Raw genomic sequence first — 26,183 nt, 5'->3', positions numbered from 1 at the left:
TTCAAGCAGCTTGTTATGGGGATGTTACTGTCAAATTAACATGGTTGAGGGAAAGCGGAGCTTAAGAACTTGGTCAGCAAATGACACTTGTGGTCTGTGAAGGAGGAAGTTCAACTCAGTCGTCTAACATCGCTTGCGTTTTATGATCATTTTCTATTTTTAAAATTCTTTTATTTTCTTCCCAATTCAATTAACAAGTTTTTATTTAGTGCCTACTCTCTGCCCAGCAGTGTCCTAGGAATTCTAGGAGATATAAAAGAAGCCTTCATGAAACCGTTTTTAAAGTTCTTGCCAAGTGTGGAGATCCCTGTGGAATGGGGTGGCTAAAAATTTGTCTTGGAAGCAGAGAGGATGGAATGGAGGGTTGGAGAGAAACGGAAGGCTTAGACAAATGGCAGGGGGACAGGAGGTGTTCCGGGCCAGGAGAAACAGCTTGATGGGGGCATCCGGGGTGAAGGGAGAAATAAGGATGGTCAGAGAGGCTGAGGCCAGTTTAGAAAGGCTCTAAAGGTCAGGTAAAAAAGCTTAGCCTTGGGGTCCATTGGGAGTGATAAGCCCAAGGGAGAGGTAAACCTGGTATTAGTATGGAAAGAAGAAAGAACTGAGAAACTAGATGCAAGGAGACCACCCTTGTTGGAATAATCCGGATGTAAAATGATGAGGGTTTGGATTAGAATGGGGGTGGGTCACGGAACAGAGAGGAAAAAAAGAATTTGTGAGATATTTCAAAGGAGGAAATATCAGGTCTTGATGACAGGCTGGAGATGAGGAAGGGAAAAGTGTCACACATACTTTCAATTTTTCTAGGTTGTGAGACCAGAAAAGTGCATGTCTCTTTTCTTTCCTCACACAAATTGACCCCCTCATAGTGTCCAGTTGAAATATCCATTACAACCAGAACTGATTTATTTTCTTCCGTTAGTAACACAGGTAATCTTCTTTGCCTTTAGCTCCCTGACCCAAAGTGAGTCTCGCCGGCCTTTGTTCTCCCACGGCACTCACGCCTCTGTGATGGCACTCCCCACTGAGGCCTGGTTTGTACTGTGTGTGTGGTGTGTAGGTGTATTTATCACCCACCACACCAGAAGTGCTTTGTTTGCAGAGACCACGACTTATGCATAGTAAGTACTCCAGAAGTGTTAATTGTTGAAGAAAATGAGATTTGTGAAATATAACATGAAAAAGCTTACACAGAAACAACAGAATTTTAAAAAAATCACAAATTAAAATTTACATAATAAAACTTCTCTGCTCCAATCACTCAAATCACATGCCAAGTAAAGATCAAACACCCTATCGTGATGGTGTTAGGGTCACACAGTTTTATTCCTTGGCTGAAGCGCTGCAGTACAGTAATACTAATAACGCAGTGTAATAATACCGTGTAATGATAAACATTGCTAACAGGGCCAAGAATTAAATGAAACACTTCACATCTATGTTACACAAGTTACTGGATAGTGATTATTATTATTCTCATTTTATAGGAGAGGAAGCAGGCACAGAGAGGTTAAGAAATTTGCACAGTCACCCAGCTAGTAAGCGTTGGCACTGACATTTGAACCCAGACAACTGGACTCTGCAGTCCCCGTCCCTAATAGCTCTACTTTGTGTTGCATATGCATACAGCTCTTTTGGAGACCAACAGGTCACTTGAGGCATATCAACCTTTTTTGGGGGGAGGGGACTTTCCCATCCACTACTAATCAGTGTTTTTCATGGGGTATATCCTTAGATGTAAACATGAGAGAAAGAAAGAGAACGCCTGTATTGTTTTCAGAAATGTACAAGAGTCAACGAATAACTCCAGCAATAATAGCATTTTACAGACCACCTAATAACAACACAGGACTAAACCCCTTTACCTGGAACCGAAATCATATCCCCCTCCCCTCATTTTTATTAAAAGCCTTGCTTTATTTGGAAACTCTTAAAATAAGTGGTCATATGATTAAAAAAAGCAGCGGCGCGCCCCCTCCCCGCCGGCCGGGCGCAGCTGTCCGCGCCTCCCCCGCGCCCGGCCGCCCGCATTCCAACTCTCTGAGGTCACGGGCTGCCGCCGCCTCCCCGGATCCGCCCGCCCGGCCCGGCCGCCCCGCTGCTCCGGCCGCGCGTCCCGTGCCCTGCGTGCGTCTTCCTGCCGCCCCGGGCCCCAACTGGTTTCTTTGTGCAGCGCTCCTCGCCGGCCGCTGCCACCTCCAGGCCTCCCCCGCCGCGGCGGCCGCCGGCCTCTGCCCATCTGGGGAATGGTCTGCGGGCCGGGTTTCGGGAGACAGGAAGTGAGGCATGCGAGCCCCATGAGCGCGCCGCGGCGCCGGCTGGAGTGCGGGCGCGGCTGCGGCGGCCGCGCGGCGGGGCCCCGGGAGGCGGGCCGCTGAGCGGGCGCGCGGCCCCGAGGATGCGGGAGCGGGAGCGGGAGCAGGTGAGGGCGCGGGCCCCGGCCGGCGGGCGGAGGGCGGGCGCTCGGGCCGAGCGGGGGGCTGCGTCCGCCAGCCCTGCAGCCCTGGAGGATGGGTCCCGGCTCCCGGACGGATGGCAGAGCGTAACAAAGACGAAAGTCTTCCTTTTCCAGGTTCTCTCTCATCTCCTTGAGTAATTTCTAAAGGGGGTTTGAACTTCTGAACTCTTCGGCCAGGGTTGTGGCTTAATTCTGGATCAGAGTTTTAAAAGTCTGAGGCATGTTTGTGCCTCTTGGAATATTAAGTGCGAAATTGGCCAGATAACTTTGGCGAGAGGGCGAGGAGGGAAGGACTGTTTGGTGATGACTTGTTTATGGAGTAAAGAGTGTTTACTCTGGAAAAAAGAATTCTTGGGTCTGCAAATTCCGACTTGTGATTTCTGCAAATCCTGATTAGATTGGCCGCTCTTGGCATGCTCTTCTTATTTCCTTTTTTGCTGAGAAAGCCTTATAATAATAGCATATGCTCGCAAACACATTCAAAACACTCCGTGGGCTCCAAGTGACAACCGCTGTACGCCTAATAGTTGCTGACAGATTTTTTTTTTTTAAGTGTGGGATATGACAGTAATTTTACTCTGACAATGTTGTCTGTTTTATTTCTAGGACATTTTCTTCGCAATAAGTGTTCTGTCCCTGAGAAACATACATTTGATTTAACGCTATAGATCTATATATTACCCTAAAAATACCATATACTCTCTTTTAGTGATTATTTTATTTTAAGGCATGATTGACAAAATTGCCTGTGGTGAGGACCAAGGGGGGAAACTACAGGAGTCAGAATTAAAGTGTATTTGAGAAGCTTTTCAAAGGGGATGTGAAGAGAAAACATTAAAATGAATTCACAAATAGACTGCCTTTTGAAAACTTGAACAGAATTTAATATGTATCTGTTTTCTTATTACATAACAATGATTTTGTAGAGAAATAAAGCACCTCTTAATTTTTTCCTTCAAAAGCTAATTATGAATTATGTTTACTTTATTAGTTAGATGTTATCATTCCAGACCCAACTACCTTTCAAATTATTTCATATTATTTTACACCTGAAACAGGCCCCCCACAAAGCATCTTAAATTTCTACTCCTCCACTCAAACTTTCATAACTTTATGACATCATTTGGCAGCAAATGCTGTACATAACTGAAAATTAAGATGCGTAAGTCTTTGATAATTTTGTAAATTATTAAGCAGAACATTATTTTAACACAGGTTCTTGGGGAAAAATGCACCTGATATATACACACCCCTCAACTTTTTCAATTACATTATAACGTTTACCAAAATAAAAAAGAGAAAACATTGGCTTTTCTTTATCCCTGATGCTGTAAAACATTTCAAATCTCAGGGACAACTGAAAGTTTTACTCTGCGTTTGCTTAATCAGAGTGTAAGTTAATGATTAAGTTATATAGTGTAGTATCTACTGCCTTTAAGGCACAGTTCTATCTTTGCGGTGAAGAGAATACCATGTTCGAACACCCCTAGTACAAACTTTCATCTTTCCTCTGTATATCTGCAATATCTTGTCTCTTCACCTACACCACTTCATCTGTCCTGTTTCATTACCATAATTTGTATATAAAATTGAAATCCACCACTTCATCTCATAAAAGGGTATTTAGTATATATGTCTGTATATGTAATCTTTTTAAATTTATAGAAACTGATGGCTCATCAGGCACTTTTCTAGTTAAAAACTTACTATTTAATGTGCTCTAATTAAGTTACTATTTTTTCTCATTAAAATTAAATAGTAAGTTTTAGTAAGTTTCTTGATTTTTCTTTTTCATTTTGCTTCAACTATCTGTTTGGTTTATACCCTGCCACAGCAAAGAGCAGTGAAAACTGCAAGTGGAGATCATATGTTTTTATGTTTATTTTCTATTTCTCCTCTTAGAATGATGCTTTAACCTACAGAAGGCACTCAGCAAATGCCGTTAACACAGTGTTTTAGGTAGTTCTAGTTTTCTTTTTTCCCCTGGCTTTCTCCCTCATTTCCTTGTGTTTAACTTTTATTTTTCTGACTCTCTGGGGATGTACTCAGAGCTCAGAAAACAAAACAAAACCAAAACAAACCAGAGAGCGAAATCCGTGGTTGGGTCATTAGAGATACAGCCCTGTATGTAATTATAGCATGCTTGTAATCTCCTTAAGGGCAGCGACGGCTTAGGATTCGTCTTAGATTTCTCAAGATGCCCACTACACTGCCTTGTCCTCAGAGACGCAATACACTTTTGTGGAATGGAATTACAAAATGTTAAGTTTGGCAAAGCCTCGTGTAATCGCTAAACCCTATTCTCTAGCTCTGCCATCCCCCAGAGTCCTGCGTGCCTATCACCTCGGGGGCTGAGACGGCGTCAGGAAAGCGGAAAAGAGCAGAGGACTGGGAAGGAGGACTCGGGGATGGACTCCCAGCTCGGCCCGTTCTAGTGGGAAGCTGAGGAGCCGCTCCTCCTCTCCAGGCCAGGGGTCTGTGTCTGCCGGGTGGGAGGGCTGGGGGCCGACCCTGCCTGCCCCTCCGCGCGCTTCCCAGCCCCAGTTCAGGGAACACGCCGCGGCCGAGCCTCCCTGAACGCTTCATCCTCGGGGGTGGCCTCTGCTCAGAGGAAAACGGAGGGCGGGGACCGTCCCGGGATTCTGCCGACTCTCTCAGGGGAAAACCAATCCAGCCAGTGTGAACATCCCCAGCTGCCGTTCACACCCAGTGCTTCAGCCAGGAGTTCCCATCAACGGGTGTGTTTAAAACGATGTAAATCGCGGATGTCAAAGCTCCAAATCGGGAATTCAACGGGCCCCGCCCCAACCCATCCACCGCCCCTGGGTCTCGAGCTGGGTCCTTTAAACGTTCCCTCCGGGAGCCGCGGGGCCGGTCCTGCCCCCGCGTGTCCGTCCGGAAACGCGGCCGCGGGCGGAGGGTTCCGGGGGCCCCGAGGGGTTCGTTGGCCGGGCAACGCCGCCTTCTCTTCCAGGGGGAGGACGCGGGAGGAGTCGGAGCCGGATCTCTCCGCGGTTCCCTCGACCTCATGGGCGTGCTGAGCCTCGTCCTCCCCTCGTTAACCCAGGATGGCGCTTAAGCCTTCGCCCGCCTGCTCTTCTGGCCCGCGGCCCCACTTAGGTGAAGGTCCATCGCCCCTTTCGGCGTACCCCCCGGGGCCACGCTTGTCAGAAGTTCTGTGCTTCGGGGGGTCGTCCGCTAACGAGCATTTGTAGGGGCTCGTATGACTTGTGGATAAATCGATCAATTTCGGACGTAAATATTTGTAAACCAGAAAGGGTGCTACACATGGCTTGTGTAGGGCTCCCCCTCGTCCCACCCTCACAGCTGCCATATGTTAGAGGGACCATTCATCCCGTTTGGGTTCCGGGTTAACTCGCCCGATTTCGGGGATTGAGACTGAACGGAGCTCTTTGGAGGGGTTCGGCTGTTACCTCACTTAAGAACCCTGGCTTTGGGAGGAGTATTGGGGAGCCCAAAAGAGTTAACTTTGAAAACACAAAACTTCGTCTCATATAGGAGACCACCAATGCTAGCTACTAAATTCGGGGGGATCGTCGTGCCCGCCGTTTCCTCATTTAAGCCTGAAGATAGCCACAGGTGGCTGTTCTTACTATTTGTGGGATGGAGGGAGGGGTGGAGTCTGCCCCCGGGGCCTAGCACAGCTCTGATGATAAACTTGCCCACTGCCTCCCAGATCCCGTGAAGGCCTTTATGCAGAGAGAGGGAAAGCTGATGCTTTGGCTGCAGCTGTATTGATTTTTATTTTTAAAAGCGAAGTCCAGCGTTGCTGCTGCCTGGTAACCGGCGTTCCTTTTTCCTCAGCACTGGCGTGGATGCTCCCCTCACCTGGCCTTTGGAGACTCGGTTGCTTTTTAATGGCGGCAGCAGCTGCTGGGTGAGCAGCCGGACTGGACAGTACTCCTCCCGTCGGGAGAGGATTGCTTTCTCCTGCCGTCACCGCGACTGGATTGGTGGCGGTGCTTTTCCCTCTTGACTCCTCCACTCTTGAAGAGAGAAGATGCCACTGCCGTTTGGATTGAAACTAAAACGCACCCGGCGCTACACGGTGTCCAGCAAGAGCTGCTTGGTGGCCCGGATCCAGCTGCTCAATAACGAGTTTGTCGAGTTCACGCTGTCGGTGGAGAGCACTGGCCAGGAGAGCCTGGAGGCTGTGGCCCAAAGACTGGAGTTGCGGGAGGTAAGCCGCAAAAAAGGCCTTCGCCCCTTCCTTCCCAGCCACTGTAACGCATGCTGTGTGTTCTCAATGTCCCTGCAGGCTAAGTTGAGCCTCTAGTCCCTGTCCCCATGAGGAAGGAAGAGATACAGAGCAAGACATCTTTCCTTGGGTGTGCTCAATAAGAGAATTCACAGTGCCTGAGTTTTGAAAATGTTTATATGTCCCCCAAAATCTAATAGAAATGCCTTTTGGATTATCCAAGTTCTCTTTTTCTAATATAATCCTAAATGCGGTTATTCTGATCTAGTACAGTTTACTGACTTCATTCATCCAACGTTCCTTGACTATTTTGCACAGGCCGAGCCAAGATTCTAGAGATGTATTGCCTGAGTTTGAATTCTGGTTTCCTCACCAGGTTGTTTAACCTTGGGCGAGTTATATGACTTCTCTGAGCTCCAGTTCCCTCATCTGAACTATGGGGATAACAGTGGTGCCTAACCCTCAGAGTGGTTGTGTGATTTAATGCGTATGTAAAACCATATCTCTAATAACTAGTCTGTTATAGTAATCATAGGTTTGCCATGGAAAACCCCTAATCTAGTCAGTAGGAAGTTGTGGAGTCCTCAAGTATCCACATAATGTCTTCAATTTAAAATGCTCTGTAAGGGCTGTGAAGAAAAGGGCTCTAATTAAGCCTAAGAGTCTTCCAGCCTTTGGCTGCCTGATTCTGGGTAAGAGAAAGATGGAGAAACTGGTTATTCCACTTATGTGCCCATGTTGTCTTCCTAACTGGAAATCCCACTGACAGGAGTAACCTGTGCCCCTGGTGACCATCTGATCATTTGATCATTCAATACTGAAGACCTATTAAGTGCCAAGCACATGTGTAGTAGGAGCTCACCCTAGTGTTGATACCAGTAAGAAAACAGGCATGACCAGTGCTATGAGAGGAGACAGAGAGTACTATAGACAATAGGGAGGGACCGGAAAGGGAAAGCTTCTTAGGGCAAGTGAGGTCGGAGCTGGGACCTGAAGGATGGGGTGGGTTGGTCCTATCAGGGGCTGGAAAAGACTGTTCCAACAGAGGAACTTCATGAGGCCAAAGATCTGGGGCAGCTGACCTACCTGGAGCCTGAAGTGGGAAGAGGAAAGGCTGACAGCAGGGGCCACATAATGCATGGGTTTTTAGTAAGGGTTTGGGCTTATCCTTGAAAGTACTAGGGAAGTTAGTGAAGGGTTTTTAAATAGGGGTGTGGTATAATTGGTTTTGCAAAGAGTGAGCCCTCTGGAGAATGATGAGAAAGGAGGAGTTCTGTTGCAGATGGTGGTGACCTGGATTTGGATGGGGGTGGAGAGAAGAGGGTGGAATCTGGAGACACTCAGGACCTATCTACCCACCAAGTGCTGGGAAAAGGTTAACCAGGGGTCCAGGGTGATGCTCAGACTTCCAGTAAATGGTGGGAACTATAACTGAGAGAGGAAACATAAAAGGAAAGGCAGGTTTGAGGGGGATAAGAGAGGTGTGTGCTGAGTTCAGTTCTAGAAATACTGAGTTTGAGATGCCAGTTGGAGATCTTGAGCTGGCAGAGGGATAGGCAGGTCTGGAGCTCAAGCGAGAGACCCAGGCTGGAGGGTAGAAATGTGAGAATCATCAGCCTAGGTTAGTTAATCAAAGCTGGGAGAGGGTATGAGGCTGTCCAGGGGAGAAAAACAGACGTTGCAGACCCCTCAGGGTTGAATAGATGGCTGAGCAGCCCAAGAAGGAGAAAGTAAACCCCGAGAGTCGGCCTCGGTGACTGGTCCTGCTTTATTGAATTTGTTCCATCTTTTTTGCTTCCTGCACCAATTTTTCCTTTTTCCTGTAAATCTCTTCCTTATACACCAGGTCTTCCCAGAACCCCTACAGAGTCGACTTCTTGAGGAACTGTGGTTAATTTATTTTTGTACTTAAAGTACCATGCATGGAATGTGCTCAAATACAGTTTTAACTGAACTCACAGGCATTACTTTCCTTCTCTGTTAGAAGTCCAGAGAAGTTGCATCCCTAGTTTGAGTTATCAGGCCAAGGAACAAGCGGCTTCATATGGCTGTGGGTATATAATGAGGCTGGTTTTTAAGAGAAGAGTACAGCTCTGAGAGGGAACAGGCGTGGTCCCAAGAAAATGTCTTGCCCCTGGACAGGCTTTTCTATCATTTCCAACATGGTTAGAAAATTAGTTTGTATAGCCAACTTTTCAAAGCTCCAGAAGCTCTGCTCTGTAGTATGTAAACAGATGACTCAAGCCTCAGGCCTAATCTTACCCAGTGACTGTTCAGAAATAATCTGAGTCAGGGCAACACCTGTTTTTAGTTTGTGTCTATACATCACTTATGAGATTAATATCAAGAGATATTGGTATGTTGTTATCTTGCCGTATTCTCCCATCAAGCAAACTCAGAATTATCGTAGCATGTTGATTTGGCTGATAAGCTTTGCTACTGCCCAAATTTAAACTGGGGGGAGAAATCTTTACTTTTCTTGCTTAATTGAATACCACTTCACTTCTGTAATGACAATTATATAAGAGCTACACAATAATGCCATTATAATGCTATGCCCGGGGGTTTCAGCTCTATCAGTAGTATTTTATTTCTTAAGCTGAATGTGTGGGTATGTGATGTTTGTTTGTTAATTGCAGCTTTTTGAATGTCTGAGATATTTTATAACACATTAAGAAACTAAAAGTAAAAAGGTTAATACACTTGTATCCAATTTAATTAACTTAGATTATTAACTTTTTTCTAAATTCACCATATTCGAATGATGGAAAGTGACTTTTAAAAGTGGAAAAATATTATCGCTGTGGGAAAATATCACTGTTCATTATAGCACAGCCTCTCAGCTGTTGAAATTCTTTGCATATCATTCACTGAGTTTCACAATACTTTTCAAGAGAGGCTATGAAAGTCTTTATAGAATTTACAGGGAATTAGAAAACTTTTCAATTTTGAAGGTATATGTTATAGAGATTTGATGGAGGTGGTGAGACATGAGTGTGTCAGCTGGGCACAGCCGCTCCCATGGGGCAGTGTCACTGTGGAGGAATCAGCACAGTCCAGAGTGAGGTGGTCAGGCTTAAAACCTCATGTCTCAGGGAGTGAGATCTGCGTTGCCCCAGCTCATTGAGAATGATAGGTAAAACCAGGATGCACATTTAGTCATTTACGATGAGATATGGAACCCCAAGGGCCTCAAGGCCCTCAAGAATGTGTGCCCTCTGGCCAGGCCATGATTTCCATGTAGGCAGGCCACGTGGGAGCCAGAGCAAACTATCAGTTGCTTGGTGAGCAGGCAATCAGAGAAGGGAGATTGCCCTGAAAACTGTACATATCTTCAACAGGGGAACAGTGCTGTCTCCAGGACCAGACACGTTCCTTTGAGTCTGGGTACCCTTTCTGGGTAGTGGTAGGGTGGGCACTGCCTCTATTTGCCTCTTCAGAAGGCTATTTTCTTTTTTTTTTTTGGTGTGGGAGATTGGCCCTGAGCTGACATCTGTTGTCAATCTTCCACTTTTTGGTTGAGGAAGATTGGTGCTGAGCTAACATCTGTGCCAGTCTTTCACTATTTTGTATGTGGGATGCAGCCACAGCATGGCGTGATGAGCAGTGCTACGCCCACGCCCAGGATCTAAACTTGTGAACCCCGGGCTGCTGAAGTGGAGTGCACAAACTACTTAACCACTACTGCCACCAGGCCAGCCACTTGGGAAGGCTATTTAACAGAGTGGTTAAGACATTTGCCAGTTGGGTCAGAAACACCTAGTTTTGGATCTCAGTGCTGCCACTTATCAGTTGTCTGGTCTTGGACAAATTACTTAATTTCTCAAGTCCACTGGTTTTTCTTCTGTAAATTGGGGATTATAATAGTATCAGTTTGATGGTGGTTGTGAGGATTCAATGTTAAATGTAAAACATTTAGCAGAGGACCTGGTATTTAGGAAACTCTCAGTAAGTGTTATTTTTCATCACTGTTGTTTTTATTGTTATTTGTGACTCATTTCCATGTTGTGGACCTCTTCAAATTAATTCTTTTCTTACTTTTGTAAATATCTTTTTTCTTTTTACTAAAAGAATACATGCTTGTTTATAAAATACAACTTGTTTATATATACAAATATATATTTATAAAAATTTGTACATATAAATAAATATGTATAAAACATACTTGTTTATATATACAACCATGTATAGCAACAACTGGCAGTCCCACTTCTTACGTTACTAAATTGTTAAAATTGTGGCATACCATCGTAATTTAGCAGTCATATTCGAACCTTTATTTCCATGCCAACTGAAATCAGTCTGTATAGTGCCGCTGCCTCATTGCGCTAAACCCAGAGCTTCAGTAGGTTTTTATTTCTCTATTATTTTATTTTTTCCCTCTTGCCCTCAACCTAACCCCTAGGATTAAAAAAAAGAAGTTTTATGAAATTTTGGCTTAAGTCTTGTGTTCTTTCTTTAGAGTATGTCTTTCTCAAGAATTCTTTTTAAATCTTATATAACGTTGGATGATCACATCTTTATCTTGCTGTCATGGATTTTAATTAGATTCATTGCAAACAGTTATTTCCTGTGCTTACTGCCTTCCTTTATCTTAAGGTCCTGACTTAGCTTAAATTTACGTATGGTTGGAGTTTTGTTTTTTATTTAAGTTTTTAAATCTTCAGTTAGGAAACAGGGAAGTTATAAAACCCTGGAAGCCTTTTGAAGATAATTTCTGCATATTTTTGCTATGATACATTATGTGTTAGTTGTGTAACTTAAATCTCAGAGGGCAGTTTTCTTTCAGCTATTTCTGAGTGGTATGTGTGTTTGTGGGGAGGGGGAATCCTCGCTCTTCTATATGTATGTGGCCTGCATACATAACCACAGTTTTGGAATTGAGATAAATACTGAGCCACCCCTAAAATTACCTTCAAAACATCTTGTTGAATAAGGTGAAAAGTCTTGCAAGATTTAGAAGTTCTTACTGTGGCCTCTTATTTTAAAATTATTTTGATAGGCTGTGGATGTTTGGTTACTCTGGTTTATCACAGATCTTCAGAAGATGTTTCTTAAATCGTATTTGAAGCGCGTTACATATCTGTCAAGCTTTTGTTCTTTAGAATGTAAGCTCCATCAGAGTAGGACTGGGGGCCACTGTTTGTGTCACCAGTGTCTGGGGCAGTGCCTTACACCTCACAGTACATGGTTGCTGAATAAATGTCTACTTAGTTTAAAAATTAAGGTTCTTGATTTGCATTTAGATTGGTAAGTATGGACAGCAGTTCAGATAAGTCAGCCTTTGTTTGCTACGTGATTTTATTTCCTGGAGAGAGTTTGTTTACAAAGCTTTGAACACAGGTATAAAGGCACCTTTTTCTTTAGACTTTTTTTCCCCCCACTTTGGGGCTTCTTCTTAAACACTTAGAAAATGATCTAATTTTAGCGACTTCCTGAGGAGTCCTTGCTATGTCAAGGGAGTGTCGACTTCTTTGCTGAACTTTGAACAGATTCTTCTCATAGTTTTCTGGCTGATGGGGAAAGTTTTTGGCTAAGGGGTTTGTTGGAATAGAGGGGAATTAAGCATATAACCCAAACCATTACTCTCAAGCACAACTTGAGAAAGAGTTCTTGGCCATCAGAGTGTTTTATTTTAAATGTGTCTTTGGTATTCCAAATATCCACTGACCTTATCTTGACTGTTATCTGAGTAGACCTCAAGAATTTCATGCCCATTTCCTTCTGTACTAGCTGTTTTCATTTGGGCTCTAAATATAGCTGAAATATCTGTAAGGTAAAACTATAATATCTAAAAACTTTTTAATCTTTTTGGCTGAGTATTTATTGAGGTATATATGTTATAAAACAGCTAATATTGAGGTATAGACAAGATTGGTAAATATTTTTAGTTAGATCTGTTGAACCATCTGAAGCAAATAGAAATCTTAGATTGGTCTCTCTACCTAGATAAAGGAAGCTTTCCAAAGTCCAAAACCAGTTATAAATGAGCAAAGATTTTTCTTGATTTTTAGATTTTCTGTTAACTTTTCTCATTTGGTCTAGATAATTAAGAACTAATTATATAAATAGAGGAATTATACATACAAACATGGAGATATTATTCATTTAAAAATAATATATCACCACACAAGTTATTACAGAATTTGGAAACTTGTTTACTTAAAGCTTATTAATCTGAGATGCTTTTTTTTCTAGTAGTGGAGTTTCCACCTAAGAGACACCAGAGATGTCCTTGAATCTCTTTCACTAACAATCTGCCACAATAGTGTAGTCTCATGACCATAGGGAATTAAACATGAATTTACTCAAATGGAGAGTTTTTTTTTTTTTTTTGAGGAAGATCAGCCCTGAGCTAACATCTACCACCATTCCTCCTCTTTTTGGTGAGGAAGACTGGCCCTGAGCTAACATCTGTGCCCATCTTCCTCTACTTTATATGTGGGATGCCTACCACAGCATGGCTTGCCATGTGGTGCCATGTCCGCACCTGGGATCCGAACCTGCGAACCCCGGCCGCTGAAGTGGAATGAGCGAACTTAACCGCTGTGCCACTGGGCCGGCCCCCAAATGGAGAGGTTTGTGAGTTGAGTTACAAAATGGTGGACATGGGGAACTGACGATGTTTTGGGGGCTCTTTCAAAAGTTCTGTCATTGTCCTTGGTGTATGGTTTCAGATTCCATTCCTTATAACACTAGAAGCTTTAATGGCTTTCTGCTGTCCTTCTTACGGGAGGATGAACAGTATTGTGCTGGAAGCTTAATGTGCTTTATCTCATTTAATCCTCACAATGAGTTAGGGATCATCTTTTCCATTTTGAAGTGGGGGAACTGAAATTCTGAGAAATTGGGTGATTTGCTCAGCTAATCTGGGTGATCACACAGCTAATAAGCAAAAGAGCGAGAATTTAAGTGTATATCTGTCAGACTTCTGCCTGAACTTTGACTCTTAAAGTTATAGGGGTCATGGACCCCTCTGGGAATCTGATAGAAATGCAAAATTTTGCATGTAATTTCAAGAGGTTCATGGACACCCCCTCCCCCCAATCCATCCATGAGCTCGGCCTCTGGGCCTGGAAAATGGGGCAGTCTTTCACCTTCTCTCAGCTTAGCAAGATCTTTCTTTCTCCAGAATGAAGATGCTGGAATGGATAGAATTTGTGAACAATTCAAGACCTTTATATTTTTAAGAAAATTGTTTGCTTCTGAAGTATACCCACCTTCCTGCCCCTACAAATGCCCTTTTCAAATGGCCTTTATTTTCGGATCTCAGGAAAGGCCATTTGGAGTATTCATTTCCTCCCTGGAACAACTTACTGTTGAGGATAAAGCTCCTTTCAAGGAGGAGAGGAGGTTGTGAGTGGGAATTTCTTCATTGCACCCCTGGTGGTAGATCCATGTCTGTCTTCCTTACCAGGCGCACCTTTGTGACCACCTAGCAGTAGATGTGTGCCAGTTCTTCAGTGACTGACTGCATGACTCACGCTTCCTTTATGCATTAACCAAACTCCCCGGCCAGTTGTTGAGCCCTCTGCTTCATTCTTGTCAGATACACACCCTACCTGAACGTGGCATTTCTTTTCTCCTAACAAGGACTTTGTTCATATCACTTTCTTAACAATATGTTGGTTTGGCAAGTATTTGCCTATTTGGTTCTCCAAGCAGTTCAGAAATAAATGTCATTTAGATTTCCTTTATCTTTTAATGAACTGACAGGATATCCAGAGGCGATTTAAATTCTTGCTTCAGATGCTAATTTCACTAGAGGAAACTATGCATGTCACAAATCCTATATGAGAATTAGCAGCATGTAGTAGGAATAACTTTTTTATCAAGGGTTTGTGCCACTTTCTATACTAGATTACCCAAATGAGATCACTAAAAGGTGTGTAGTATTTAGATTTATTATTATTATTATTATTGCAGGCTTTTTTTTGTGGGGGGGTGATGAGGAAGATTGGCCCTGAGCTAACATCTATTGCCAATCTTCCTGTTTTTTTTTTTTTGCTCCCCAAAGCCCCAGTACATAGTTGTATATCCTACTTGTAAGTCCTAGTTCTTCTATGTGGGATGCCACCAGAGTATGGCTTGATGAGCGGTGCGTAGGTCTGCACCCAAGATCCTAACCGGTGAACCCTGGGCTGCCAAAGCGAGGTGTGCAAACTTAACCACTATGCCACTGGGCTGGCCCCAGTATTTAGATTTATAAATAGGGCAGAGTAATTGTGTTATTTTGAACATGTTTTAACTGAGCAGGCTAAGAAAATACACAGGTAATCTCACGCTGGGTGGTAGCAGCTCATTTTCTTTGTGAATATAAAAACAACTTGTCTTTGCTCAGTCATGTTACAATTATTTAGACAGCTCAGACTTTGACTTGACAAATTAATTTTGACGTCAAGTGAATTTTCAGCAGATTGAACTTTGTACAATGTGAGTTCAACTGCAGTCGGCAAAGCAGAGTTTGGTAGGCAACAAGGTAGAGTTTTGGTGCCAGATGAACTTGGTTTCAAATTCCTGCACACTACCTGTGTGACCCAAGGAAACCAACTTAACTTCTCTGGGTTTTGTTTCTTTCATATGTGATATGATTGCATGCGATAGTAAGAATGATAGCTGTTAACTGGGTACTGACCATATGCCAAGCACTGTACCGGTGCTTTACATATGTTTAATTTAACCCTGAGTGTAATTGACTTCCTCCTCACGGGCAGTGTCCAGACCAAGGGGAGGTCCTGATGCAGGGCACTTGTTAACTGGCAACTGTTTTTTAGTGTGAGTTATTTTTCTTGAGCCGTTTCCGTTTTCTTTTTCATCATGTAAATTTGTTCATTAGTTGGAATAATTTACCAAGAAAAAACAGATTGGAGAAAAATGATTCAATGATTCATTAAGTCAGCCAATTAAGTTCAGAGCTACACCACTGAGAACTAAGATATTCACTATAACATCCTTTCTCTTCCTCCCAAAATGTGGTGTGAATTATCTAGAAAATAACCTTAATTCTCATTCACCCTTATTCTGCACTTACAGATAATATTGAGACAAGTGCATGGTTGACTTGTCTGTATTTTTATTACAGGCACCTATTCTGAAGTCACATTTAAGTTTGAATGGTGACTTAAGGAAAAGAACACCTAAATTCTATATTACAGTATGATAAAGAAAAATGAAGCATGTTTAATAATGAAGAATATGTCTAAAATTATTCATTATTATTTGTATAATACCTGTCACCCATCGCTAGAAGGCAGACTTCACTTTGCCCGACGGTACTCCCCGTGCCTGGCTGGGGCGACTAGTCAGTGACGCCCCCGACTAGAACTCAGGTCTTCTAGCTCCAGGTTTAGCACTTTTCCCTCAGCAACACACTGCTTTTCCATTGAGCCATTGCCATTTTCCAAAGAAAAGCAATCCAAGTGTTGGTTTTTCTAATAATTTATTAAAAGGAAAGAAAGAGAATGGAAAGGAAAAGTTACCTAAGACAAAACTCTGTTAGTAAAGGAAGTATTTGAGTGTAGAATTTCCTATATCAAAGAAGATATAATATGAAATTTTATCCTGTTTAAGGGGACTTGAAAACTGTGGTAATAGGAGCTAATATTGCTTGAGCACTGCCTTGTGGGAGGCACTCTTCTAAGTGCTTTAAATGTTTTTGCTTGTTTTGACCCTCAACAATCCTCTCAGCACTATTACACTCATCTCCATTTTACAGATGGGTAAACTGAGACACAGAGGTGTTAAGTAACTTGCTCATGGTTACATGGTAGAAACAACTGGAGTAGTTCTTCTGGCTCCTTGATCGGCATCTTTCTTCCCAGTATATAACCTTGGGCAAGTGACAGGTGGCCTACTATGGAATGAAGCTTGTGCCCTTGAGGACGGCCTGGCGCAGTGCAGCCTCCCAAATTTGATGGAGGTTGTTTTCAGTACTCCTGAGATATTTATCATTTATTCTAATTACTATACTTTATTGGTTTGTTAAAATGTCTTTAAAGTCACATCAGGCAAAGAAAAATAAGCCTGAGAAGGAAGATGAATCACGATTAGGCCAGCAAGACACGGATGGGAATGCCTGAGGGGCTGAGGACAGAGCTGTTTGATAGGAAGTCTTTCATGAGCTTGTTCCCTGGCAGAGTGGGAAGTATCAGGCTGATGAAATACATCCCAGGAGAGTTGCCTACTGAGAGATTTTCCAAAGCAGTATCTGGTTGCACTGCTGTTGGATGAGCTTGGGGGCTTCTAGAGTCAGATTCTGCCTCCAAATAAGAAAAAGTGGTAGAACCACTGAGCCCACAGAAGTGCTTGCTGCCTTTACTGATGGAACTGAATCACTGTGATTTAGCCGCTGTGCATACAGGTGTCTTTCCACGTGCTACAGCAGTTCACACCACCGAAGTGTTTCCATGCTACCATCTGTGAATTACAGACACAGGGACAGGGCCACTATAAATTGTTATTCCATTTTTAATTCCTCTTCTGCAGGTCATGATTCCAATGTTTAACCTTTATTGTCTGTTTTTCCATTGAGACTTTTATCATCATATTCCTTGAATATAGGGTAATTGGATATAGGAAAATGAGTAGGGGATAATTCCTATTATCCTTAATAGCACATACATATTTATAGCCAGTTTATCCTCTTCTACTTTTAAATATAATGAAAGTACTTTGTCTTGTGCATTTTTAAATAGTGCTTCTTAGAATAAAATGCAACTGGTATTATGATACTTAAATAATTAAAATATGTTGAGCATGTATTTCTGAGCTATGCACCTTTACTTAGGTACCCTCTGTGCCTTGGTTCTCAATGAGGAACATAATTTCAAAAGGAAATCCACCAAAGCCTTAAGTGGGGCCTTTGTTAAATGGAACTTTATATTATAATAAAAAGGGGAAAAATAGCTTTTCTATATTTAAAAAAGGAAACACATTTACTCTGCTTGGAGCATTTGTGTATATGGAAGAAGTATCTGCTGTAACTAGAAAACCATCTTGTAAATATGTGGATAAAAGAGTTATTTCGTGTATGATGAAACCATGATTTGCAAACTTTGATTAATGAAGAAAACAAGTATAGTTTTTAATAACAGAAGTCTGGAAGTTTCTTTGTGTATATCTGTTTAGGATTTTAACTGTAAAAGCAATTTTCTTGATTTTATAATCCTCGCATCCTTCATGGTAATACTAACTTAAGAACAGTGGAGCTGCTGTATTTTTTTTAAGGCATTGGAAAATATGTTGGGTAATACTCTTTCAGACAACAGAAATTAACTTTGACAAGATACTTTGTTAAAATGTATTAAGGCCCATATTCATTTATAGTTCTAAAATCCGCTAATTCCCTTTCTCTCTCTGTGGCCCTCCTTGCCCAACATCACAGCCATTTCTGTGTAACAGGAAACAACTATAATTTTAACCTGAAAGAAGTGAACATCAGGAAAAAACCCAGCTATTCATAAATATACTCATTTCAGCTCTTTCTTTTCACTTCTATATTGTGTAGTTATGACTTCTGAAAATATTGCTCATGCTCCTCACTCTCTGTGATGAGAAAGATAGAAGGAATAACTAAGACTTGAGTTCAAGAAAACATTAATTTTTTTTCCTGTGAGTTAATTGAAATATAAAAACTGGAATATGGGCCAAATTAGACTGATGTTATTTGTCTTTTTACTCTTTTCTCAATAAAAATAGAACTGTTACTGTTTATTCATTACCCTAAAACATGGGCATTTGTGAATTAAATTAATAAACCCTAAAAGACCCAAATTTAAGAGATTTGAATAAAGAGAAATAAATCTAGTTCATTTGTTGGAATAGGATATAAGAAATAGTCCTGTAATATAACAAACTAGTTGAGTAAAATAAGTGAAGAAAGGGAGGCTCTTATTTACCCCCCAGTTATGTGGGTCCTAAACAAAATGACTTTTCATGTGGTAGTACAAAATAGAGCACACCAGTCTTTGCCTTTATTGAAACTATGTGCAGTAACATCTCAGTTGTTTCTGTCATCTTGGGTAGTAAAATGTTGTATATACTAAAAATTCTCATTTAATCCTAGGTTACTCTTTAACAATATGTTGGTATTGTTTTAATCTTATAATGGAATATCTTTCTCCATAGCACTTATCAGTATCTGGCCTCCCACATATTTTGCTTATCTTTCTCCCCTTCCTAGAATGTAAGCTACATAGGGCAGGAATTGTGTTCTTTTGTTCAATGCTGTATCCTTATCACCCAGAACAGTGTTTGACACATAGTAGGTATACAATCAATATACGTTGAATGAATAAATGAATCTTTCTAAGACGTTAGTCCATTTTGCTTAGAAAGTATAGTGTAATATATTTTTTGAAGGATGATCTCACTGTGTTTTGGGATCATTGTATTCTTCATAGCATCTTATTGTCCAGGATGGTAACTAGAAAAGATCTGAGCAACCATCTATATAGATAGTGATGCCAACTCATGCTTTGCACTTCCTTTCAGTAAATCACTGAAATTGGCTTATCATTTGACTCTTCTCCTGAAAGTTAAATGCTACAACAACAACAAAAATCTGGCCATTTAAGGAGTTTAGTTACTAGGGCTTCGGTTTAATAAAAGTCTCACTACAAATTAGAAGACCAAGATGTACTTTTGGTTGTTGTTTTCTTGAGTCCTCATATGTGCTAGAATATAGAGATACTGTATATTATCACCTTGACTGTGCAGTAGATAATATTTTATTTGACCAAGGACAGAAAAAAATGGATTAAAATTAAACAGACAAGGAAAAAATACTGTCTGCTTTGAGGCAGTGTGACCACTATACCATGTGTCAAAAGGAAGAAGTGTACAATGTTTCATTATTTATGGCAAACTCAGTGTAGAGGTAAGCTCCAGGCTTGAATTAGGTTAATACTTGTTAACTACCCTTGTTAGATGATCTCTGCCTGGGATAGGCTTTATCTAGTGCTACTCCTCTCATCATTCCCTGATGAAGAGTCTTCTGCCTAGTCTAAGAAAAGCATCTGGATAAAATTATAGTTGCAGTTTTGTATGGGATTAACTTTTATCAAACTCAGTGCATCAGGGGCTTAAGAAACCCTCCAGCTAATTTAATTTGTGTGTCCCTCTGCTCTGCTTTAAAAATAGTACAACTAAAGAGACTCTTAAAATAATTAGACAAGAAATGACTTGGGGATTAGGAAAGGGTTTACATTCTGACAGGATTTGGATCTGCTTATAATAGCTGGTGTCTCTTTAGATGACTGTGATTTGGGGCACACCTTTTACCCAAGCTGAAAAATTTGTAAACTGTCTTTTCCTTAATTATCAAATCACCTTCTCAGAGTAAAAGTTCATTTAAAGTAAGTCAACCATACTGTGTCTGAAAAGAAGCCAAGTTTTTTAACTGTGTAACTTTTGCTTTTACTGTAGTTTACATCGCAGGCAAAATTATCTGTACAATTTTAGGGGAGTGCTGTGAAAAATTTTAAACAGCTATGCAGAAATCATTGAAAACTACTGATATGATATATGAACAAAATAGGAAAGAAAGGGTGAATATAAAAATATCTGACAGTGAAAGAGTTTCACAAAAATCTGTTCAATGATAATTGAGACTTGATTTTGAGGATGCTAGAAGATGCAATGATTTAGAGGCTTCTACTGGAATGAGTTTCCCACAGGTCAGGTCGGCTTGCTTTGGTCACCAGTGAGAGGAGATAGAGCTGTGGAGAAAGAGAAGCCACGTGGAGGTAACGTTCCTTATCAGGAAAGGGATTGGGATGTTAGCTAAGGAGTGGTGGGAGTCAGGAACCAAAAGGCGGTAATTAAAGGCTGATTTATGGGAAGATTTTTATTGCTTAAACCAAGCCCATAAACAATACAGGACATGCATAACCCAGAAGATTTGGACTCGAGAAGAAATGTGATTTTGAGAAAATATCCTAGATCGAGTAATGACTGGTAATAGTTGAAATTTAAGGCACACGTAGGACCTGTCTGTACCTTTTTGTATTTCTTTTTTTAAAACAAGGTCCTTGTATATCCTAACTTTAAATAAAGAAAGAAAGTAGTTTGACTATTATTTAGACAGTTATATTTGCAAGGAAGAAGCATGCTTGACTCAAGTTTTATTCTGTTTTCTCAGTCACACCTGTAGAGATCCTATCTGCTGCATTTATTTTCTAGCAAATATAACAAGAGTGCTTCTAAGTTTTGTCAGCACAATTATAGCTTACAAAGTACTTTGCCGCAACTTTTCTGAAGAAGGCACGGTATGTGTTATTTTCCCTCTGAAGAAACCAAGACTCAGTGAGGGAGTGACTTGCTCAATTGCTGGTGAATGGTGGAACCAGGACTCGGAGGCCAAGCATTTACACCCTCAGTTTAGTGCTCTTTGCGCTACAGCATGCTAGTGGCAGCTATTGGAATTGCAGGCATAGCCCCCTAGAGGAAATAGAAATAACAGCAAGTATCCACACAAAAATTGAAATCTCTCTCATGGCTTTGGAAAATATGGTTGACCTTACAAGTGAAGTAACGAACCCACAATTAAATTGGCTAACGTGCTTTAAAGCTGTATATAAAATAAGTTAGTTCTCCAATCATCTTTGGGAAATGAAATGATCTTCATAACTTTGCCTAATAACTAAGACTTATTCTTTTTTTAAACTTTTTATTAAGATTATGATAGTTTACAACCTTGTGAAATTTCAGTTGTATGTTATTGTTAGTCATGTTGTAGGTGCACCACTTCACCCTTTGTGCCCTCCCCCCAAACCCCCTTTCCCCTGGTAACCACCAATCAGTTCTCTTTGTCTCTGTGTTTAACTTCCACCTATGAGTGGAGTCATACAGAGATTGTCCTTCTCTATCTGGCTTATTTCACTTAACATAATTCCCTCAAGGTCCATCCATGTTGCTGTGAATGGGATGATTTTATCTTTTTTATGGCTGAGTAGTATTCCATTGTGTATATATGTATACCATATCTTCTTTATCCAATCATCAGTGGATGGGGATTTAGGTTGCTTCTACGTCTTGGCTGTTGTAAATAATGCTGCGATGCACATAGGGTGCATGGGACTTTTGGAATTGCTGATTTCAAGTTCTCTGGATAGATACCCAGTAGTGGGATGGCTGGGTCATAATGTATTTCTATTTCTAATTTTTTGAGAAATCTCCATACTGTTTTCCATAGTGGCTGCACTAGTTTGCATTCCCACCAACAGTGTATGAGGGTTCCTTTTTCTCCACAACCTCTCCAACATTCGTCACTTTTTGTTTTGCTTATTTTACCATTCTAACAGGTGTAAGGTGATATCTTAGTGTAGTTTTGATTTGCATTTCCCTGATGGTTAGTAATGATGAGCATCTTTTCGTGTGTCTATTGGCCATCCGTATATCTTCTTTGGAGAAATGCCAAGACTTATTCTTTTGTCAATACAACTATTTTAATTTCTTTTGGTGAGGAAGATTTGCCCTGAGCTAACATCCATTGCTAGTCTTCCTCTTTTTTTGCTTGAGGAAGACTAGCCCTGAGCTAACATCTGTGCCAGTCTTCCTCTACTTTGTATGTGGGATGCCTCTACAGCATGGCTCATGAGTGGAGTAGGTCCATGGCCGGGATCTGAACCCGTGAACCTGGGCTGCTGAAGCAGAGTGTGTGGAACTTTAACCACTCAGCCGCGGGGCCAGCCACCATATAACTATTTTTAATACCAGTCTTTGGAAAGATCTATAAATGTCTCTGTTCCTCTTAAACAAAAGGACACTGACTAATGATTAGCAACAGTGGTTGTTAAATACATGACTAATGTTTAAAGTTATTTGTTCCTTTGATAAATAACTAAAAAGTTTGAAAAGAAGTTATACAGAATTACAAAGGCATGGTAAAGGGTTTTTGTTTGTGCGTGTGTGCTCTCTCTTGCTGAAAAAGTGTTACCCATCACTTCCTGCTGCTGCCAACATGCCGTTTAACAAGCCATTTCCTTTCATTTGTTGTCTTTTAATCTACTTTGAATTGGATAACCAAATCACTAAACTCGTTAAAAGTATGTATGAAATAAGAAAAAAAGGTTCATAAAAGAGACAGGAGAAATTCCTTCTTTGTCAGGGACATATACTTTATAACTTTGACATATTTTTCATTACTCAAACACATTTTTACCTATTCTGTCTTACTCAATTATGTTCAGATAGTTGGAGTTGCCAGATAATTGTCAAACTGTGCAAAATCTTGACCTAAGTATAGATATTAGAAAATAGAAAATATAATTAACTCATGCCTGGGCTCATATATTTCTGGCTCATTTATTTGTCCTAGGCTTTTTCAAATGAACTGAATTTGATGTATTTAAAAATAAAGTTTTAAATTTCTATATTTGATTTTAATTATGACTGTTTCTGAGCTTCAAAAAAATCTTTTTTGAGATGTTATTCACATAACAGAAGTTAACCATTTAAAGTAAATTCACCTACACACTGCTCATCAAGCCATGTTGTGGCAGCATCCCACATAGACCTAGAATGACCTACAACTAGGATATGCAACTATGTACTGGGGCTTTGGGGAGGAAGATTGGCAACAGATGTTAACTCAGGGCCAATCTTCAAGAAAAAAAAATAATAAATTCAGTGGCATTTAGTACATAAACTATACTACGTCTGTCTAGTTCCACAACATTTTCATTTCCCTAAAAGGAAACTCTGTACCCATTAAGCAGTTACTGCCTGTTCCTCTTAATCCTTATGCTCTCCCCCACAACCATCAGTCTATATCTCTATGGATTTATCTATTCTGGATATTTCATTTGAATGGAATCATACGATATGTGACCTTTTGTGTCTGGCATCTTGTACTTAGCCTAATGTTTTTGAGGTTCATCCACACTGTAGCATGTATGTACTTCATTTTTTATGGCTGAGTAATAGTCCGTTGCATGTGTATTCCACAATTTGTTTATCTTTTCATCTATTGATGACATTTGGATTGTTTCCACCTTTTGGCTATTTCAAATAGTCCTGCTGTGAGCACGCGTGTACATGCATTTGACCTTTTGGGTATCTAACTAGGAGTGGGACTTCTGAGTCATGTGATGATTGTACATTTAGCTTTTGAGGAACCGCCAAACTGTTTTCCACAGCAGCTGAACCATTTTACATTCCCACCAACAATGTATAACGGCTCCAATTTCTTCACATCTTCACCAACACTTGGGATTTTCTATTTTTTAAAGTATAGCCATCCTAATGGGTGTGGAGTGGTATCTCATTGTGGTTCTGAGTTGCGTTTCCCTAATGACTAATGATGTTGAGCATTTTTTCATGTGCTTCTTGGCCATTTGTATTTATTCTTTGGGAGATATCTATCTGAGTCCTTTGCCAATTTTTTAACTGGGTTGTTTGTTTTTGTTCTTGTTATGTAAGAGTTCTTTGTATGTTCCAGATACTAGACCATTATCAGATACAATGATTTGCAAGTATTTTCTCCCATTCCATAGGTTGTTTTTACTTTCTTGATTTGATCCTTTGATGCACACAGTTTTTAATTTTGATGAAGTCAGTTTTATCTAATTTTTTCCTTTTTCGCTTATGCTTTTGGTATCTTATCTAAGAATGCATTTCCAAGTTCAAAGTCATGAAGGTTTATCCCTGTGTTTTCTTCTAAAGAGTTTTATGGTTTAGTTCTTCTGTTTAGGTGGTTGATCCAGTTTGAGTTAACTCTTGTTTATGGTGTGAAGTAGGAGTCTAACTTCATTCTTTTGCATGTGGATCTTCAGTTGTCCTAGAAACATTTGTTGAAGATATTGTTCTTTCTCCATTGAATGATGTGGCACCCTTGTCGGAAATCAGTTGACCTTAGATGGCTCTGTTCATTCTGGACTCAATTCTGTAACAATGGTCTGTATGTCTCTCCGTATACTAGTACCTCACTGTTTTCGTTAAGGTAGCTTTATAGTAAGTTTTAAAATCAGAAAGTGTGAGTCCTCTAACTTTGTTCTTCTTCAATAGTGTTTTGGCTCTTTGGAGGTCACTTGCAGTTCCATATGAGTTTGAGGACTGGCTTTTCCATTTTTGTGAAGAAGACTGTTGGAATTTTGACAGGAATTGCGTTTGAATCTGTAGCTCGCTTTGGGTAGTCCTGCCATGTTAACGATGTTAAGTGTTTCAATCCCTGAACATGGAACGTCTTTTTATTTTTTATTTAATTTCTTTCAGCAGTGTTTTGTATTGTTTGGTATACAAGTCTCTTCACCTCCTTGGTTAAATTTATTCCTGGATGTTTTATTCTTTTGGATGCTATTATAAATGGAATTGTTGTCTTCATTTCCTTTTGAATTTTCCATTCCTGGTGTATAGAATCCATACTGATCTTTGTATGTTCATCTTGTGCCCTGAACTTGGCTGACTTTATTAGCTCTGGTAGTATTTTTTTTTGTGATGGGAGCATTTTGGGGATGTTTTTAATATACAGGATCATGTTTTCTGTGCATATAGTTTTACTTCTTCTTTTCCAGATTGGATGCCTTGGATGCCTTCATTTTCTTACCTCATTGCCCTGGCTAGAATTTCCAGTACAGTGTTGAATAGCAGTGAACTTGGGCATACTTGTCTTGTTCCTGATTTTAGGGGGAAAGCTTTCACTCTTTGACCACTGAATGTGGTGTTAGCTGTGGATTTTTCATAAATGCACTTGACGTTAAGAAGTTCTCTTATATTCCTAGTATTCTGAGTATTTTTATCATGAAAGGGTGTTAGATTTTGTCAAATGCTTTTTCTGTGTCAGTTGAGATGATTGTGATTTTCCCTTCATATTAATAACTTATTATATTGATTGTTTTCTGTGTTGAACCACTCTTGCCTGGGATGAATCCCACTTGGTCATGGTGTATAATTCTTTTAATATACTTTTGGATTCAGCTTGCTAGTATTTTGTTGAAGATTTTTGAGTCTATATTTATTAAGGGATATCGGTCTGTAGTTTTCTTTTCTGGTGATTTGTCTGGCTTTGGTATCAGAATAATGCCAGCCTATAGAATGAGGTGGGAAGTGTTCTCTCCTCTTCTTTGATTTCTCTCCCTCTCCTTTGTATTTTGGATAGGTTTTAAATTATTTTGGAAAGTTAATTATCTAGGTTCTCAAGATTGTTCTCCAAGACAAATCCCCCAAAATGGACTTATAGAGAAAATTCTATGCCTGATGAGAATTTAATCACAACATTTTCTTGCTCAAACTCTACTTACCCATCTTGGAAATAAACCATATTATAGTCATAAGATCTCATGGAATCAGATATTGTTATTTGATTATGTATGTGTAGAAATACTAAGAAAGCATTGAATACAAGGATTATAATGTTATGAGATTTTAGTTATCCACGTGCATATAAACATCTCTAGCTGCAATTTTAGACATATAATACCTCTTTGGAAGTATTTAGCAAGATATAAACTTGATTTTGGCTAGCTTTAACTACTTTTTAACTTAGAACTTGAACACAGGGCTAAGTAC

The 26,183-nt window shown here is 40.5% G+C and overlaps 1 protein-coding gene across 3 annotated transcripts in view; it reads left to right on the top strand.

The window, feature by feature from the left end:
* The first annotated feature begins 2,282 nt into the window (after positions 1 to 2,282).
* The window catches only part of PTPN21 (protein tyrosine phosphatase non-receptor type 21), a 79,321-nt gene continuing 55,420 nt past the window's right edge, over positions 2,283 to 26,183 (top strand). Inside the window, exons 1-2 of one of the 3 annotated variants that reach the window (XM_023628229.2) lie at positions 2,283 to 2,422; positions 6,284 to 6,659. In XM_023628229.2, coding sequence (XP_023483997.1) covers positions 6,480 to 6,659 — 180 coding nt within the window. In that variant the 5' untranslated portion in view covers positions 2,283 to 2,422; positions 6,284 to 6,479. The other 2 variants (XM_023628230.2, XM_023628228.2) reach the window with 2 other exon arrangements.

The sequence above is a fragment of the Equus caballus genome, chromosome 24, assembly GCF_041296265.1.
Source record: "Equus caballus isolate H_3958 breed thoroughbred chromosome 24, TB-T2T, whole genome shotgun sequence".
Lineage (NCBI taxonomy): Eukaryota > Metazoa > Chordata > Mammalia > Perissodactyla > Equidae > Equus > Equus caballus.
Note: the sequence above shows the minus strand (reverse complement) of the source record. Positions and strands in the feature narration are given on the sequence as shown.